The sequence below is a fragment of the Symphalangus syndactylus genome, chromosome 12 (genome assembly GCF_028878055.3).
Source record: "Symphalangus syndactylus isolate Jambi chromosome 12, NHGRI_mSymSyn1-v2.1_pri, whole genome shotgun sequence".
NCBI lineage: Eukaryota > Metazoa > Chordata > Mammalia > Primates > Hylobatidae > Symphalangus > Symphalangus syndactylus.
Window position 1 is genome coordinate 53,879,644 of NC_072441.2, and position 18,034 is coordinate 53,897,677.

Here is an 18,034-nt window from a genome sequence, read left to right on the forward strand (position 1 = left end):
TCATTGAAAGCCTGTGGCTATGGCATAATCTTGCACGTGTTCTCCTTGAAGGGCCCACTCATCATATTTGCTTTGTAATCCCTGCACTTTGAGAGGTTGGGGTGAGCAGATCACTTGATGTCAGGAGTTCAAGACCAGCCTAGCCAACATAGTGAAACCCCATCTCTACTAAAAATACAAAAATTAGCCAGGCGTGGTGACACCTTCCTGTGGTCCCAGCTACAGAGGAGACAGACCAGAGTAAGGAAGAGGCCACTGTCCAATTTAGAGGCATGATATTCTCCTGATATTAGGGCAGAATCTGAGAAAACATTGACTGGGCTCATACATAGAGTCCTGTCCTATTGCCTCCGAACTGTGACTTTGTCTGCATGGTAAAGTTCTTCCATGAAATATCTCAAAAGAGAAGTTAATGTTCCATAGAAGGTACTTCAGTCATCAGTGTCTCCACTGGGTGTTAGTATTGCTTCTTCTAGGGTGCTTTGATTATGTAATAGTATTTTTTAAGTGGGGGACATGCTTAAAATTTGAGAGGAAAAAACATTAAAGAGTTTTTTTTTTTAAATCAGCCCACTCATATAAAACATCAGCTAAACAATTGACAAAATATTTTGTTATCCCTCAAATTTTTATTCCAATACCAAAGTATCTTCCCTGTTGAACAGCATCACTGGTATAAAACTGTGGGCCAGGATGACCATAAGAGGGAGGCCCAGTTGCGAAAAGGAAGGACATTAGCACAAGGCCTAATTTTGAGATTAGCAAATTTGAGATTAATTAGGAAATTAGGACAAGGTCTAATTTTAAGATTAGTAGATTTTTCTCTGCTCTCATTCACTTTGAATTTGTTTTGATTCCTCGAGTGAGAGAACTCACCTCTCAGTGATTTGACCTTGGAGATACTGGCCAAGCTTCGCTAAGCAGGAAATCATTTCTTGGCTGGTGTGCTTTTGAAACTTAACCGAGGAAACTGAATTCCAAAAATATCTAAGCAAAGTAAATGCTAGCAGCTTTAAACATTTTCCTAAAAATCAGGCAGAAAGCTCTAAAAAAAAAAAAGTCAGTTATGTTTGCTTCCTGTGGGGAGTTTCTCATAGGAAATATTTTTAAATAAAGTTTCTAGGAAGATTTTGTGAAGACCATTCTCTATCTGATGTAATTTATGAAAGCTTATAAAGTTTAAGCATTGTTTTAAAATCTTTAAAGTGTTAATTTGTATTATATTTACTTAAAGAATATTTATAGCTATACAGTGAAAAGAAAGTCTTCCTCAGAGTTCTGTCCTTTAGTTTTATGGTTCATGTTCCAGGAAAAGTCTCTGTATTCTATATACTTTAGAATGAGAGAGAGAGAAAACAAAACCAAGTAAACACAAAAGATTCTACTCCCCCCAACCCCCCTCCAAAAAACCCAAGGAAGAAATCAGCGTCAGTGATGAAAGAACAGCACTATGACTTGTCGCTTTCAGCAAGTAGATTTGTAAAATAAATACAGTTTCACATTATTAAACAATAGCAGTAGTTTGTCATAAAACCTAAATTCTTAGTAGAAAAGAGCATCAAAAATGATAATCCATACTTGAAGATAGACTGTTGATATTTTCTTCCCCACAGGTATTTTAGGGAATTAGGAAACGTAAATAGGGAGAGGCTGGGAGCCATGAGAGTGTCGAGTTCCTATGCTCAGTCTGACTCATGTTTATTGAGAGCCTGGCCTGTGTAAGGCAGTATTTAGATATTTGCAATTCAGAGATGATAGGAGATGCTTAGGTCTGAGGAGCCTTTATTTCCTTTTTGGTAAATCAAACATAACTTATTGATGGAGAACAAATAAGTGGCAAAACCAACCAACCACCCAACAGACAATGAGACAATGAAATAAAACAGAAAAAGGAAATGTTCAGGCAGTCATTAGTTCCAAAATGAGAAAGCAAGAAATCAAGTGTCAGCACCATTGGTTGTAACCTTTACATCCCTAGGTAACTTCAATGCATCAACTCAACTGAGCTGAATTAAATGCTGTGCCTTTGTTCTCTCTTTATTTCATAGGAGTATTTGTATAAACCTGTCAGGAAATAAGGGTGTTGGCAATAAGATACTTTCTTTGAGTCAAATACTAATTTTTTTGTTTGATTTTTGTTTGTTTGTTTTTGAGACAAATTCTTGTTCTGTCACCCAGGCTGTACTGCTGTGGTGTGATCATGGCTCACTGCAGCCTCCATCTCCTGGGCTTAAGTGATACTCCTATCCAGTCTTTTTGTAGAGATGAGGTCTTACTATGTTGCCTGGGCTAGTCTCAAATTCTCAGCCCTAAGTGATTCTCCCACTTTGGCCTCTCAAAGTGTTGGAATTACAGGCATGAGCCACCACACCTGGCCTCACATACTAATTTTTAAAAGTTTAATAAAAAGGGCACTACTGGCCGGATGTCCTGGCTCCTGCCTGTAATCTCAGCACTTTGGGAGGCCAAGGCAGGTGGATCGCTTAAGCCCAGGAGTTCGAGACCAGCCTGGGCAACATGGTAAGACCTCACCTCTACAAAAAATACACATATTAGCCAGGCATGGTGGCATGTACCTGTCGTCCCAGCTGCTCAGGAGGCTGAGGTGAGAGGATCAATTGAGGCTGGGAGGTCAAGGCTGCAGTGAGCCAAGATCATGCCACTGTACTCCAGCCTGGGTGCTGGGTGAGGTGACAGAGCAAGACTCTGTCTCAAAAAAAAAAAAAAAAAAAGATAAAAGATAAAAGGGTACGACTATTTTCAGATAATATGATTCTAGGAGTTCAAGACCAGCCTGGCCAACATGGTGAAACTCCGTCTCTATTAAAAATACAAAAATTAGCCGGGCATGGTGGTGGGTGCCTGTAGTCCCAGCTGCATGGGAGGCTGAGGCAGGAGAATGGCTTGAACCTGGGAGGCGGAGGTTGCAGTGAGCCGAGGTTGCGCCACCGCACTCCAGCCTGGGTGACAAAGCGAGAATCTGTCTCAAAAAAAAAAAAAATATATATATATATATATATATATGTGTGTGTATATATATATGTGTATATATATATACGTATATATGTATATATATATGTGTATATATATACGTATATATATGTGTGTGTATATATATATATATATATATATATATATATATATATATGATTTTTGGTTATAAAAGAAATGCCTGACTTGGAGTGATGAAGATTTCCTGGCTCATTGGAGGGATACACTTTCTGTGGTTACATGGTAAAGCCAGAGTGTTGCAGTTTCATCTTAGAATGGGCTTCAGAGATGGAAGAGTTTTTTTTTTCTTTGTAGACAATAGCAGGATCAAGAAAAGTACATAGTTGAGCTCTATTTACCTTTTTTAAAGAGCTTCTAAAAGCAGGGATTTTCTGTGTGTTGTAGTCAATGTATAAGATAGAAAAAGCTGCTTTTATAGTCAATGTGAATTTATAGACAAATACTGAAATGTACTTTTGTGCCTGTGTTTTTTTTGCTAGCTCATTAAAGACAATTTACGTGCCTATATTTAGAAAATCAATTGTCAAAATACATAAATTTTGAAAAGTGAGGAAATCAAGCAGATTTCATTGAGTTACATTGTGTTCTCATTGTCATATACTTATTTGAGTTTTGATTAATAATTTGATTTCATTTTACCAGATCTTTTTGTCATTTCTTTTCATGTTTAGCATGTGTACAACAAACCATGTTGATTATTTTGAACTTAGTTAAATACTTGAGCATGCAGCATATTGCCTGGCATATAACAGGTGCTTATTAACTGTCTGAATTCGTGAATTTAATAGATGGCTATTGTAATGTGTTGTATTAAGATGTTTGCTGATATAATTTTTTAATGGTATTTTTCCATTAACCAAGTATTTTCGGATATTAAAAGGGGGTTGTTATAGAACATCCCAGAAAGAAAATATTAATATTGGTCTTTAAAGATACGATTTTTTAGAGATCATAGTAGACTGGTTGACATTTAAAAAAATTGTGCTATATGAAAACGATAGATAACATTCCTGGGAGTTGGGGTGGCATGTAGGGGGTAACAAAGTGTGAAGAGACTTTCTGTAGAAGATTCAGAATAAATCATCAAAAATGTTTCCTGTTAATAGAGATGCCAGTAATTTAATTATTTTCCACCATATTAATTTCTTTTCTTGGAGAGAAAGATATTAATTATATTGTTGATTCTTACATGATGATTGGGCTGTACAAAATCTGAGCTAGTAATTCTCCAACCCTCAAATGCCATAGAAATTAAAGTTGAACGTTGTTAAATTTTAAGGGTTGTGGCACATCTTGATGGTTAAGAGATGATGTTTGCCTTCTGTATATGTTAACTTTGTCTCTGTGGTTACACTAACTCTTTTTATCTCCTCTTTCTAGTCATACAGTTTGTCAAGAAAGAAAATAGTACACTACACCTGTTTTGACCAACGGAAAAGAGCAAATGCAGCATTTTTGATAGGTGCCTATGCGGTAAGTACCTTCTTCATGATTATTTTCTATAATCAGGCCAGTGAAATGCTAACACTGTCAAACAAAATCCAGACCAGTTTTTCAGTGGGATTGAGAGATGGTGGAGATTATTAGCAGTTTGGGAATTGATCTGTAGTGAGAAATATGGACTAGCAGTGGTGGAATGTTTACTCTTTAGATTTTATTTTCTACTAGTTAATGAGAGAATCTTGGAACTGCAATATGTAGCTTGAATTCCACAGTTATATAGGTGTTTTAATAAAAAGAATACCTACCAAGGACGTTTCTAGGAAAAAAATATGTGTGTGTGCATGTGTGTATGTTTAAATGCATGAAATATGATATTATGGAAGATTTTAAAAGACTGTTGAAGTGTTCATTTTTTGGGAGAAGAGGAAATCCTAGATTGCACAGGGGAGGGTTGTTATTATTTTTATCAATCCATTCATTTATACAATTGTTTGCAGTAGGCAAACTGAATATAAATCCTGCATATATTATAGCTTCCCTAATAACTACAAGAGACTTTTCCAAAACTAATTTCAATTAGAAATTTTGTTCTCTGCAGACACTAACACGTCAGTATAAATTCCACATGACCATGCTACGGAGTTTTAGAGTGGTGATTCTGGAATTTTCTATATATGCTGTGATTAGGCAAAAGCTTAGAAAGCAGAAACCATCAGAGCTAAAACATACTTGCAGGGATATGTGTGATACCGGTTGGGAATATGCTGGTTTAAAGGCAGGGAGCAGACAGGTATCATTTCCCCTCATCCTTGGGGAGGGCTCGTGCTCCTCTGAAGCCACGGAAGCAACCCTGCTGAGTGACTTTTCAAGGGCCTCATTCTAAGGACCTTGAGGGAAGAGGGCGCTAGCTACTAGACCTCAAACTCTGCCCCATCTACCCAAAAGCTCTAGGGGGAAAAGCCCAGCAGTATTGCTGGAAAAGCTGTCAGCTGTTGCAGGGTGCAGGCTGAGAAGAGTGGCAGACTGTCAGCCAGGCTGTGGGCTGGGGCCTTGCTTGTAGCACTGAGGTGCTCAGCCCTGCCCATCTTTTGTCCCTTGATGTAGCTGCAGTAAACCCTTGGCCTACCCCTTGTGGCAGCATTCTTTCTTGCTCTGTAGATAGCATGGTATAGTACAAGGAATAGTGGCTAAGAGTCAGAAAACATGTTTTTCATCTTGAAGGGCCCTGTGATGATGCACTTTATCTCTCTCAGCTTTATTTAGTTTCCTTATCCACAAAATGAGAGGGTTGGATGTAATGACCCCTACATTTCCTTTCAATTCTTAGGATACTAAGATTATTTGTAGTGCCAGCCAGGCTATTGCTTTTATTTTAAGTGCATACATGAAAAGCTGGCAGTTAGCATGAAGGTTCAGTGAAGTTCTGGTAAGCTGAATATTTTTTACCTTACATTGATAATGACTACTCATTTGAAATTGATGATTGACACTGTGATTGAAATATGGAAAAAGACTGTACTAATTTCTGGATTCAAGCCCTGTAAACAAATGTGCTTTTCCTGCAGGGTTTTGTTATGCTTTGTAAGCATGTTATTTGTGGATCCTTTCTCATAAAGGATTGCCATCAAGAAGTGGTCATTTGCCACTCTTCTCACGTCTTTCTTTCTTTTTTTTTTGTGAGGACCAAATGATTTTTATTCATATTTGTCTAGTTTATCTACCCAAAGTGTTCAGGACAGTGTTCAGCACATATTAAGCTTGATATAACAGTTATCTATGATGATGATGGTAATGATGACTCTGTATAGTCACTGTGTTTCTGAAGTCTTGTTTGGTAATCAAGAATGTGTTTAGAACTATCTCTTTATTAGACAAGGTAATAAACCAAAAGTTTCCAACTTCCTGTACATGTTGAAAACTTTGAATAAAGATCCTTGGATACAAAACATGACCCACATGGTTCAAAATTAATTCTATGACATAATATTATTCTAAAGTCATACTTATTTTGAAAGCCTAAAGGTTTTTCTTTTTTATGGCTATAAAATTACTACCAAGCTAGACATTTTACTTCTGTTGAGATACACAAATAGAATTACCGCAGCAGCCCACACATTCTATGATTTCTAAACATTTAAACATCAGTGGTTTTGGGAAGTTGCTGTTGTCCTTCACAGTTCATTAAAAGTTCAGATGCCTTTTGTGAGAGCCCAACTTTCCTACCCGCGAAATTGTCTTTTCAGAAGTCTTGCCGGATGTTTTCTTTGTTTGCCTCTCCATGTTGCTGTTTAATTTGATAGATTTCATTTTCTAGCTGAAAAATAGTCTGTTCAGTCTCATAATTCTTACCACGGATATCCAATTTGACTCCATTTCTCTCAATTTAGATCCAGCTGTGAGTTGCATGTTCTTTCTCTGCCAGTTTAAATCTTGAATATGTTTTCTTAACTTCTGAAGTTCTTTCTGTGCATATTCAATCATATGAACTAGATTTTCATTGTGTACTTTCCAGGCATTAAATCCATGCTGTGACATTAGTTTCAGATTCTCAATTCTGACTACTTGATGCTCTAACTAGGCCATAGAATTGTTTACACATTCTTGCCATGCGGTAATGCCATTTTTTTTGACCAGAGGAAGGGGCTGGAAGTTCATATTGTTTCATAGTGAGCAATTCAGTTGGTTGTCAAGCAGCCAGTCTCTCAAATTCATTTCTCATTATGTCAGTTTCAAAAGCAGAATAATATGAGACTGTCAGGTATCTCAGGTAGTTCATACCAGGTTGGTTATCTGTGAGTTTCCTCCTCCACCAGCACTGCAGCCGCTTCCTGCACACCAGGGGCTTCATAACCTTGATCAAAATATGGATCAAGTGGTCAATATCAATCAAGCGGTGGCACACTACTGTAATCCCAGCACTTTGGGAGGCTGAGGCGGGCGGATCACGAGGTCAAGAGATGGAGACCATCCTGACCAACATGTCTCTACTAAAAATACAAAAATTAGCTGGGCGTGGTGATGTGAGCCTGTAGTCCCAGCTACTCGGGAGGCTGAGGCAGGAGAATTGCTTGAACCCAGGATGGGGAGGTTGCAGTGAGCCGAGATCGCGCCACTGCACTCCAGCCTGGCTACCCAGCAAGACTCTGTCCCATCTCCCCCCGGCAAAAAAAAAATATAGCAGTGCATCCACCTCAACCTCTCCAGCCACCAAACCTGTGCCTGCCATTCTGGGGACCTCAGGTTTGCCCTACTCTTCTCATTTCTTTACCCCTTTTTCCCTCCCTTGCGTCTTCTCTCTCTTCTTTCCTTATTTATTTATTTATTTATTTATTTATTTATTGAGACTGAGTCTTGCTCTGTCCCCCAGGCTGCAGTACAGTGGTGCGATCGTAGACCAGTGTATCCTCAGACTCCTGTGCTCAAGCGATCCTCCTGCCTCAGCCCTCCCTAGAAGGTGGGACTGCAGGTGTGTGCCACCACAGCCAGCTAATTTCATTTTATTTTTGTAGAGACAGTGCCTTGCTTTGTTGCCCAGCCTGGCTTCAGGACTCCTGGCCTCAAGTGATCCCCCTGCTCTAGCGTCCCAAAGTGCTGGGATTACAGATGTGAGACACCACACCCAACCTCTTCTTTCCTTTTTAACACCTATTCTTCCTGTTTTGTTTAGTGTGGTTTTTCATTTCAGCAGGGTGCCTCTAGAACTTTGAAAGGATTATAATAGATGCCTTGAGCTTGTGACAAAATACTCTGTGACAAAATATGTCTTCTAATGCAGAAGTTTCCACCACTTTAAAGCAACCTAAAGGGGAAAAAGCAGTCCTAGCATGGTGAAAGAAGTGCTGAGTACAGCATGAGCTTGTCTTACACACTAGTTACAGTCTTGAGAAGCAGTATGAAGTGATTATTCTTGAACTGGTCATGTCCCAATTGGTTTTTCTAATTTTGGAACTGTATTCCCCAGAAGGCTTTTTGACACAAACCCTTAATACAAATGGAATTAAAAATTGGCAGTGGATCCTTAAAGAGAATTTTATGCCTTTCTTCGTATTGTCTGTATGTATTTACTTGTTGACAGTCTTGTAAGAAGATAGTCAATAATATCCATTATACATATATCTCAGTTAAGTTTTACATATATTAAATGTTGCTAGTTGGATAAGTGTCCGTTTTCTGGGGGCATCTTCTCTGGATACAAAAGACCTTTACCTTCGGAGCAGCTATGTAACTTATATGAGGCAAGCTAGGTAGGTAGGTATATTTTATCAAACAGAAGTCTTTAACAGTGAAGGTGTTCCTGTTCTTAAAATGTGGAATCAGCCCTTTGTTAAGGGGCATTGACTGACTAATAAAAGTATTTTGTACTAAGACAAACCTTTTTCTCAAAGCCTTAGTTTTCTCATTTGTAAAATTTGGATAATACCTGAGTTTCCTTGTCTACTTCACAGGATTATTGTAAGGATCAAATATCCAACTGCCTGTTTGATAGCTCCATATTATACATCTAAATGATACCTCAAATTTATTGTGACAAAACAGAAGTTTTTATTCCTTCTCTCCCTAAATGTATTTATTTCCCAAGTCATTCCCTTTTTAGTAAGTGGACTACCATCAGTGACTTGCTAAATCAAAAGAGTAGTCATTTTGATTTCTTTTGTTCGCTCATCCCACATTCTACTTATTCGTAAGTTTGGTCAGCTCTACCTCTAAAACATACTGAATCAGAATGTATCTTTCCATTTCTGTTGCTATCACCTAGCCCAAGCCACTGTCATTGTTCACCTGGATTATGACCACAGCTTTATATGTTGTCTCCTTTTTATATTCTTGCTTCCCATTAATTTAGTTGCCATACAACTGTCAGAGTAATCTTTTAAAATCGTAAATTAGGTCACGTCATTACCCTGTTTCAAATCTGTGATTGCTCACTGATCTTGGCATAAAATTTATCCTTACCAATGCCATTAAGATCCTTTCTGATTTGACCCTCTCTACCTCCGTGGTCTCCTTGCTCAAGATGCTCCCCTCATGCTGGCCTTCTAACTGAAATTCCATGCTTGTTCCTACCAAAGAGCCTGGATATTTCTGTTCTATCTGGAATGTTCTTACTTCAGACCTCTGCATGCCTGGCTCTTTCTAATGTTACCTTCTCAGAGAGATTTTCTCTTAATTTCTACCCTGTTACCTCCACCCCTAGTCATCCTTTAGACCTTTGCTGCTTTATTTTCTTTATAGCATGCTACTATTTGAAATTACTTTGTTTGTTTATGCATTTACTTGCTTATTATCTCTTTCCCAGACTAGAGGGTAAGGACTTTATCTGTTTGTTCGTTGCTGTGTGTGGAGGGTGATAAAATATTTAACAAGGGGTTAGGCCGGGTATTCACCCGTTGAGTTGGAAGTTGGGACAGGGTCCTGGAGGCTTCTTGCTTTGCTGAATCATGGGGAAGTCTAGGGCTTAGGGGATGGGAGTGGGTCCCAAGGAAGAGACTAGGATAGCCAGTGTGGAGTGGAGTGGTGTGCTGTGGGCTGCAGCTATTTACTAACTGGTATAGAACTATTTCAGTATTTGAACACTATCAATTTAGAGCTGTGCCTGGTACCTAATGGGTGCTCTGTAAGTATCTTTTGAGTGAATGAATAATGGGATGATAAAACATGAAAGAAAGAAGGTAATATATGGGAAACTCCTGAAAATAATGAAGTTGGACGTAAGGTATAAAGTGGTGTCTTCCCCTTTACCAGAATATTTGTAGTCATGACTGAGCCAACTTTGGTTTTTAAAGATACGGAATCAAAGTAAAGATCATACACCAAGGGTAGTAACCGGTATACAAAATTACATCACTACCTAGCCTTTAAAAAAAAAAAACTTGTATTTTCCCAATTTTTTTTTTGTGGTAAAATATACGTAACATGAAACTTGCTGTCTTAACCATTTTACAACGTACAGCTCAGTGGTATTAACTACTTTCCAATTGTTGTGCCACCAACACCATGGCTTACTTTTGAGTGTGCCATCTTGTGGCACTGTTGGTTTCTCTGTTAGATAATGACTTCAAGTATTTCACAGCTTTTGTGTTTCTATTTCCTTATATCTAAGTGGGGGGAGACTTTTTATGCTTTCTCTCATAGAGCTGTCATAAGGATCAAAAAGGAGATAAAATACAGACCAAGCTTGTTCAACCTGCGGCTGGCTTTGAATGTGGCCTAACACAAATTCATAAATGTTCTTAAAACATTATGAGATTTTTTTTTTTTTAAAGCTCATCAGCTATCCTTAGTGTTAGTGTATTTTATGTGTGGCCCAAGACAATTCTTCTTCTTCCGCCGTGGCCCAGGGAAGCTAAATGATTAGACACCCTGATATAGACCATCATGTTCAGTGATCTTAAAGCCAGGGTTGCTGGAATGATGTGGCCACTGGAGACCACAGTGACACTTAGCAGATGATAGGTACCCATTTTAGGGATGCCTCTACTAGTAGAGCATCTCTTCACCCCCTACATTGTGACATTGTGCTCCTTGAGATGGAAGGCTCAGATTTAAGAAGAGACCAGCTTTGTCAGAAAGGTGTTTCCCTTCCAGGGCAACACTCAGTGCAGTTCTGAAGTTAGGATGTTTAGATCATTGCAGCATCTACAACACTCTGATATGAGTTTGAAAAAGATGGCTTTTAAAAATTATGAGTATGAATTAATTAGGTTCTTGCCATGTGCTTAAAGACCAAGTCTTCACTAGTACCTGTGTTACTATATTGTTTTCAGTTTTGCAGGTCTATGGCAAGGTCAAGGAGAATTTGGATCAGGTCACCGTGACTGAAGAATTGGAAAATAATATGTATGAGAAGACGTTAAAATAAGTGTGACTGTTTAGCTTAGAAAATTAAGTTCAGAGTTAAAGAAATACAATTTTTTTTCTGTTATGTGGAGGATGCTTAAACAGAGATGGTAGCCACATTGTATACTTTCCTTACCCACTTGTTAAGTCTTTGCATTGCTAAATTAGAGGTCTACATTGTGGATTAACTGAGACTAGCCTGAACCAGATGTCATGTCTGAATTGGGGATAACAAGCCTGAGGTTTTTAGACTGTCTAACCATGTCTGTGTTGGCTATTTATTTTGTAGACTACACTTAAGACCTAAGTAGTTATACTCTACTCCTAAGTCTGTGACTAATTGCAAAGAAGCCATTCTCCATTTGGCTTAGTGGTTGTGAGCAATGACTTTAACATAGCCACAGGCTCACTGGGCTTTGAATCTAATTGTTAGTTGTATGCCCTGAGCAAGTTAACTTATCCAAACTCCTGTTTTTTTTCATCTTTAAAATAGGCATAATAATACCCTATTTTACTTGCGGTGAGGACTGAAGGAGGTCATTTATATAAAGGTGTCATTGGTGCAGTGTCTGACATTGTATGCACTTAGGAATGTCTGGTGGCCCTGGCAGGGAAGCTATGTGGCCTTCCACAAAGTTTTCTGACCCAGTCTCCTACTTCTATCACTCACTTTTGTGCGTAGACCCTTTAGGCTACCTCCCTGAAGATTGGACAGCTACTTCCCCTCTTTCTGTCTGCCCATCTTCCTCTTGTCCACCATATTTTTCACTTAAATACTTCCTTGGCTCAGTAACAACACTCGTATGGTTGTTAATCTGATTATTGCTTAGTATAATTCACTGGAAGGTATGAGTATATTTCTCTCCAAGGATGTTATTTTAAGGGAATATTCTGTTTAAACCAAATGAATTTGTGAGATCTGTAGTCAGGTATTCATTAGTTCAGTAAATCTTTGTTTAGCTACTGTGAGCCCTGCCTAGCACTATGGTAGGCTCTAGGGAATAAAAAAAAATAAAATATACATTAAAACAATGCCTAGCTTAAAATGTGGGACAGATGAGCGATAAACAATTGTTTAAAGCGGGCAATAGGTACAATTGGGTAAATATGAATTTATCTAACAAATTTTTTTTGAGGTATTTTCATGTAACAGGCCTTGTTCCTAGAGTTGAGGATACTAAGGTGAATGACTCCCTGCCTGTTGGTGTGGGTGTGGAGGGCTGGGTTCAGACCTGGAGAGAGGGGAGGTTCCAAGATGGTCAATCCCAGCAGGCCAGGTTGCTGAGGAACCATCAGACAGGGAGAATAGCATGAAGGTGATGATGCTTTTTCTGGTAGTAGGGGAGTGAAGCGAGGCTGGAAGAAAACTAGTTATTTTAAATTTTTAATTTAATTTTATTTTAAATGTCCATTTTGAAAAGGGGATAATCTAATGAGAAGATAGGGGTGTTTTTTTTCCCTTACAATTAAAAAAGGTTTAAAAAGTGGAGTAACCACATTGTAGAAGAAATGTAGAAAAATTCTCCTGCAGTTCTAAACCTGAACTATTTATTAGTTGTGATTGCAATGTAGTTTTTTGAGCCTTTTAAAATTTAGCCTATGTGTGTTTTGCCATTTTGCTATTGGGTAACCAAATAATATTTCATTTAGAGAGAATACCATTGTTTAACATTTTAGATTTCTTTCAAAATTTTTTATAATGTGACAGATCTCTTTCTATATTATAAGTGTTTCCTTTTGTGGATTTTTGTCTTTAGATTGCCAGAAGTGGGGTAAATAATTTTAAATTTCAGAGTTTTTAAGACTCTTGGAGCATATTGCTATACTTAAGCCAGTTTATACTAAATTTGGTATTATGTCAAATCTCCAATTTCATGTAATCTTTGCATATTGGGTATGAACATTACAGTTTTAGAAATTTAATTGGTGAAAAATGCTACCTCATTGTTTTAGTAATCATTTTTTTTGATTAATGAGGTTGCTTATTCTCATGGTTTTATTTATAGATTTATTAACTGTTTGAAAACTTTGTGTTTTTATATTCGTTTCCTATATTTAGACCATTTTAGAGTGCATAAGTGCTATTAGCCTCCATTAAAAAGTAAGTTAGCCAGGTACAGTGGTGGGAGCCTGCAGACCCAGCTACCTGGAGACTGAGGCTGGAGGATTGCTTGAGGCCAGGAGTTTGAGGTTACAATGAGCTATGATCACACCACTGCATTCCAGCCCAGACCCTGACTCAAAAAAAAAAAAAAAAAAAAGATGAAGTCATTTTTTCTGTGTCTATTTGTTTCAATAGATACAGACTACTAGAAAGCATGCCCATCAGTCCAAGTTTCTGTAAAAAATTAGGAAGTCCACAGACCTTTCCTGCTGTTACTCATTAGAATGTCAGAGTGCTCTATTAAGTACTTCTGTATACCTGAATATAAATGTGCTTAATTGGAACTGCTGATAATGGACCTATTGATTTTTGAACATTAAGCTGTCTGCTGAATATACAGAAATTTTAACAGAACAGTATTATTTAAAAGTGGTTAGAGTGTGTGTGTTTAAATCATTGGACACTGATATACCCAGACAATTAACTGTGATTTTGTTTTTGTTTTTATTGTTTGGACCAAGTATATTATTTTGCTTATCTTTTGACTCACAATTCTGTAAATTCTGATTTCAGAACTACTTTACATTGACATTAAAAAACTGTAGATTAAACAAATGTCATTTAAAATATAGGTAAAATTATCAAAAAGTTGGTTCAAAATAATAAAGGCATTTACTTTAAATATTTATTAAACCAATAATATATTAGATGTCAGCTGCTAGTGTCTGTCGTCCTTCTCTGTGGCTTGTTGGTAAATCTAACGGTAGTGTTTGCTTCTGCTTATAGAAGTTAGTGGAGAGGAAGGGAGGGGAGGCACATGGCTGGGGCTGGGCAATTTCCTGTTTGCAGTTCCTTCCTTTTATAGTTTGATAGGCAACTCTTTTGTGATATTGCCTGTAAATGGGCCAGTCTTTTATCTTTGTAGGCTTGTATTTTTGGTGGCTTTGAAACAGATCAGGCTCCTTAAACTCATACAGCATTTTCAATTTCAGACTCTTTGAGACTGGACATTCTGTTAGCCTTCTGCATATGGGTAGAGCAGTGTCACCTCTTACTCAACTTTTCTTGCCTGTTTCATTTAGCTGTGGGCGAGGAAAATTAGCTGTTTGCTTTTCATTAGTGGAAGATTTGTCAAGTTAAGGTGCATCAATCTTTTCAGTTTTTTTTTCTTTTTTTCTTTTGGCATCCTGATAATAAACTTCCTTTGTGTTGTAAATAAGTTCTCAAATTTATATACACATACACAGCTGCACACACAGGCATACATACTCACTGCATTTAGTACTATATATTTAGTAGTGATGCACTGTGTATGCTTACAGTAATTTACTCACAAATTTCTGAATCTTATCAGTAGCCTTGGAATAACATATACTTTCTATGTGAAGAAGCTAACATCCATTTGTTTCACTTTAGGTTGGTGCAAAAGTAATTGCAGTTTTTGCTACTTCAATATATACTGAATTAAGGGAATGTACTTTTTTTTAGCACTTGAAATTATTTATTTACCAGTTTATTATCTCTCCCTTTAAGGGAAAGGACTTTGCCTTATTTTCCACAATAGCCCCGGCATCTAGAACAATGTCTGACACATCGTAAGTGTTCAATAAGTGTTTGTGAAATGAATGACTGTTTAATTGATAAATAAGTCTTAGTTGGTTGACTTCCACAGTTTTGTGGAAGTTTAATATGGAGTAATTTAAAACCTGTGATGTGCTTAAAGATAAATTATGAAGTCACTACTAATTGTAAAAATAACAGCAAGAATCAGTGTTGCAAAGCGTTAACTAATTTTCTTAAAGTTACTGAGTAAAACAGTGTGTTCTATAGAACTGAAATGGGCTTTGTTAATACTGTACATACAAACATTTGAAATTAATATTGTGGATGATAATGTTAATTTTACTCTCAGCATTATTTCTGTTTTTCTCAATAGGTGAAACTACTTATTTATACATATAAGTATTTGCTACTGTCAACGATTTTTTTTAACAGCCATCCTTGCAGTCTCAGGATAATTTCCAGTTAAGAATTAATTCATGGGGCCGGGCGCGGTAGCTCATGCCTGTAATCCCAGCACTTTGGGAGGCCAAGGTGGGCGGATCACCTGAGGTTAGGAGTTCGAGACCAGCCTGACCAACATGGAGAAACTCCCGTCTGTACTAAAAATACAAAATTAGCTGGGCATGGTGGCACATACCTGTAATCTCAGCTACTCGGGAGGCTGAGGCAGGAGAATCACTTGAATCTGGGAGGTGGAGGTTGCGGTGAGCTGAGATTGTACCATTGCACTCCAGCCTGGGCAACAAGAGCAAAACTCCATGAAAAAAAAAAAAAAAGAAGTAATTCATATGCTTGAAAGAGGAATACTAGAACATTTTTAATTAGAGTTGGATCTTGAAAATTTTTAGCTGCATGCGTTCATTATGAAAAAAAAAATCAGAAAGGAGGTACTCAAAGCCCTGAAGACATTATCCATTATCAGAGTGTGACTTGAAATTGTTTGCCATGCCTGATATGAGAGCATGTTCTGTGCATGTCTACCTAGGCTTCACCTGGCATTTACCTGAGTGAGGACTATCAGTGTTCCATTTTATACAGATATCTGAACAGAGCAGGCTCACATTTAGACATACTCTCCATGCAGAGCTACAGGATTCCAATCAATGAGATGTTTACTAGAATGTATACAGAAACTGAAGGTAACTCTTTAAATTTTATGAAAAATGAGGTTATTTGGCTGCCTGGTAATTGTAGCATGGTAAAATTTGATATTGAATGTATTTGATTGTGTTTACTGTTTTCTTTTAGTTTTAAAAATAAACATCTTAACTAAAAAAAAAGACCCACTTTTGCAAGACTGGTGAAGTATCTCCACAGAACACTCACTAGGAAGAACCCTTCTGCAGTCCTGCTTTGTCATATTTCAGTTGGAGAATCTGAACCCAGAGAGGTCGAGTACCTTGTCCAAGATCAAACCCAGCTAATGGAGAAGGACTGGAACCCCGATCCCTAAGTTTCTAGCTGGGAGCTTTATCCAGTCATATAGCATGTCACCGAGCACTGATGGTCTTGGTATATTATACTACATCTAAACCATAATAGTCTGCAAAAAGATTAGAAACAGCATGCAGTGTGGAAGAGTAGAATCTTCTATTTAGAAGGCAGCGTTGTAGTGTTTCAAATACACTAGTCACACAGTTTCTTTTCCAGCTAGCTTTTGAGCTTTGATTCTGGCTAATGGGGCTAACACCCCCAAAACTTTCATGTACCAACCAGGTACAATGGCTGTTGTTCTCATGTTTACTTTGGTGATGTCCATGGATGTGTTGGGGTAGGTCTAAGTGCAAGGAGTGATAGGGGAATAAGAGAAGCAAGGAATGATATAAAGTAGATTGGGCTGGTATCTTAGGACAGAGTTTTCCAAGCTTTATTCACTGTAATTCACCATAAGAAACACATTTTACATTGCAGCCTAGTACACACACACACACACACACACACACACACACGCCATTCACATGTATAATTGAAACAAGAGGTTCATGAAACAATTCTTACAAGGTGTAAAGCGTACTGATATTTTATATTCTGTTCTATTTTATTAAAAATATGTCTTTACCCATCAAATTGACTTCACTGCTCACTAATGGGTTGTAACCTGCAGACTGCAAAACATAGCCATTGGAGAATCTACTTACTGTGCTTAGATCCAGAAGGTTCTTGAATGTTCTTAGGGCATTGATTTTGGCATTGAATGAGCAGGTGATTGTTTGGTTGCTCTGCATCTCGGCTAGTTTGCAATTAACATGAATGGCTTAAGGAAAACTGAAAGTATTCTGAACTCCTCAAAGACTGCTCTCTCTAAACATCAAGATGCATACCTGTCTCTGGATGGTTTTTATTCAGTTGGTACTTGACTTTTTGGGAAAATCTGAGTTTGTTTTAAGCCTTCAAATAATATGATTTATCTTTTCTTACCTCACTTTCATTTGAATTGCTGTGTTACCCTTAAAGCCCTCTCATACTCCTCTCTTCTTCCTGGCAACCAAAATGTGCATTGATTCAGTTTGGGAGAACCTTGATTGAGAAGCCTGTAGCTAGGTCAATGATGTAGGCCCTGAGGAGCCAGCACTGAGCCTGCCTTACTGGGTCTGTCATTTTAGTATCTCATTGGGCTTAGTTTCTAAGTGTGGGCTGAAAAGTTATATAATGTCCCATTCACCTCAAGACATAGAATCTTAAACCTTAGGTTTGTAAGGGTTTTCTTGATTGAATAATTTTAATTTATGTAAATTTTTATTTCAAGAAATGTTTTCTATTTGACAGAGTGAGTAAAATTGTGGCCTTTCCCCTATTTTGGAAAGTGAATTAATTCATTAAACCCCTCTTCATCAGTACTTTCTGAAATTTTAAATAAAAGAAGAGCTAACCGCTTGCAGTGAGCTCAGATAGCGCCACTGCACTCCAGCCTGGGCAATAGAGCTAGACTCCGTCTCAAAAAAAAAAAAGAACTAACTGCAACTGCTGTTGAGTTTGCTGTGTATTCAGTTATTTCTAAGATTTTTAGTGCTCAAAATAGGGTGGCCATGCTAAAAAACAGACTGTGGCCATGTAAACTACTAGGTTCTCATGTCA

The 18,034-nt window shown here is 37.7% G+C and overlaps 1 protein-coding gene and 1 pseudogene across 5 annotated transcripts in view; one reads left to right on the forward strand and one right to left on the reverse strand.

Moving 5' to 3' along the window:
- Positions 1–18,034, forward strand: part of CDC14A (cell division cycle 14A) — a 179,649-nt gene that overhangs the window by 41,533 nt on the left and 120,082 nt on the right. For all 5 annotated transcript variants that reach the window (XM_063625594.1, XM_063625593.1, XM_063625591.1 and 2 more), the window contains one exon: positions 4,393–4,485. In XM_063625594.1, the coding sequence (XP_063481664.1) occupies positions 4,393–4,485 (93 nt within the window). The remainder of the gene's footprint in view (positions 1–4,392; positions 4,486–18,034) is intronic.
- On the reverse strand, positions 6,687–7,696 carry LOC134734140 (pre-mRNA-splicing factor SPF27-like; annotated as a pseudogene).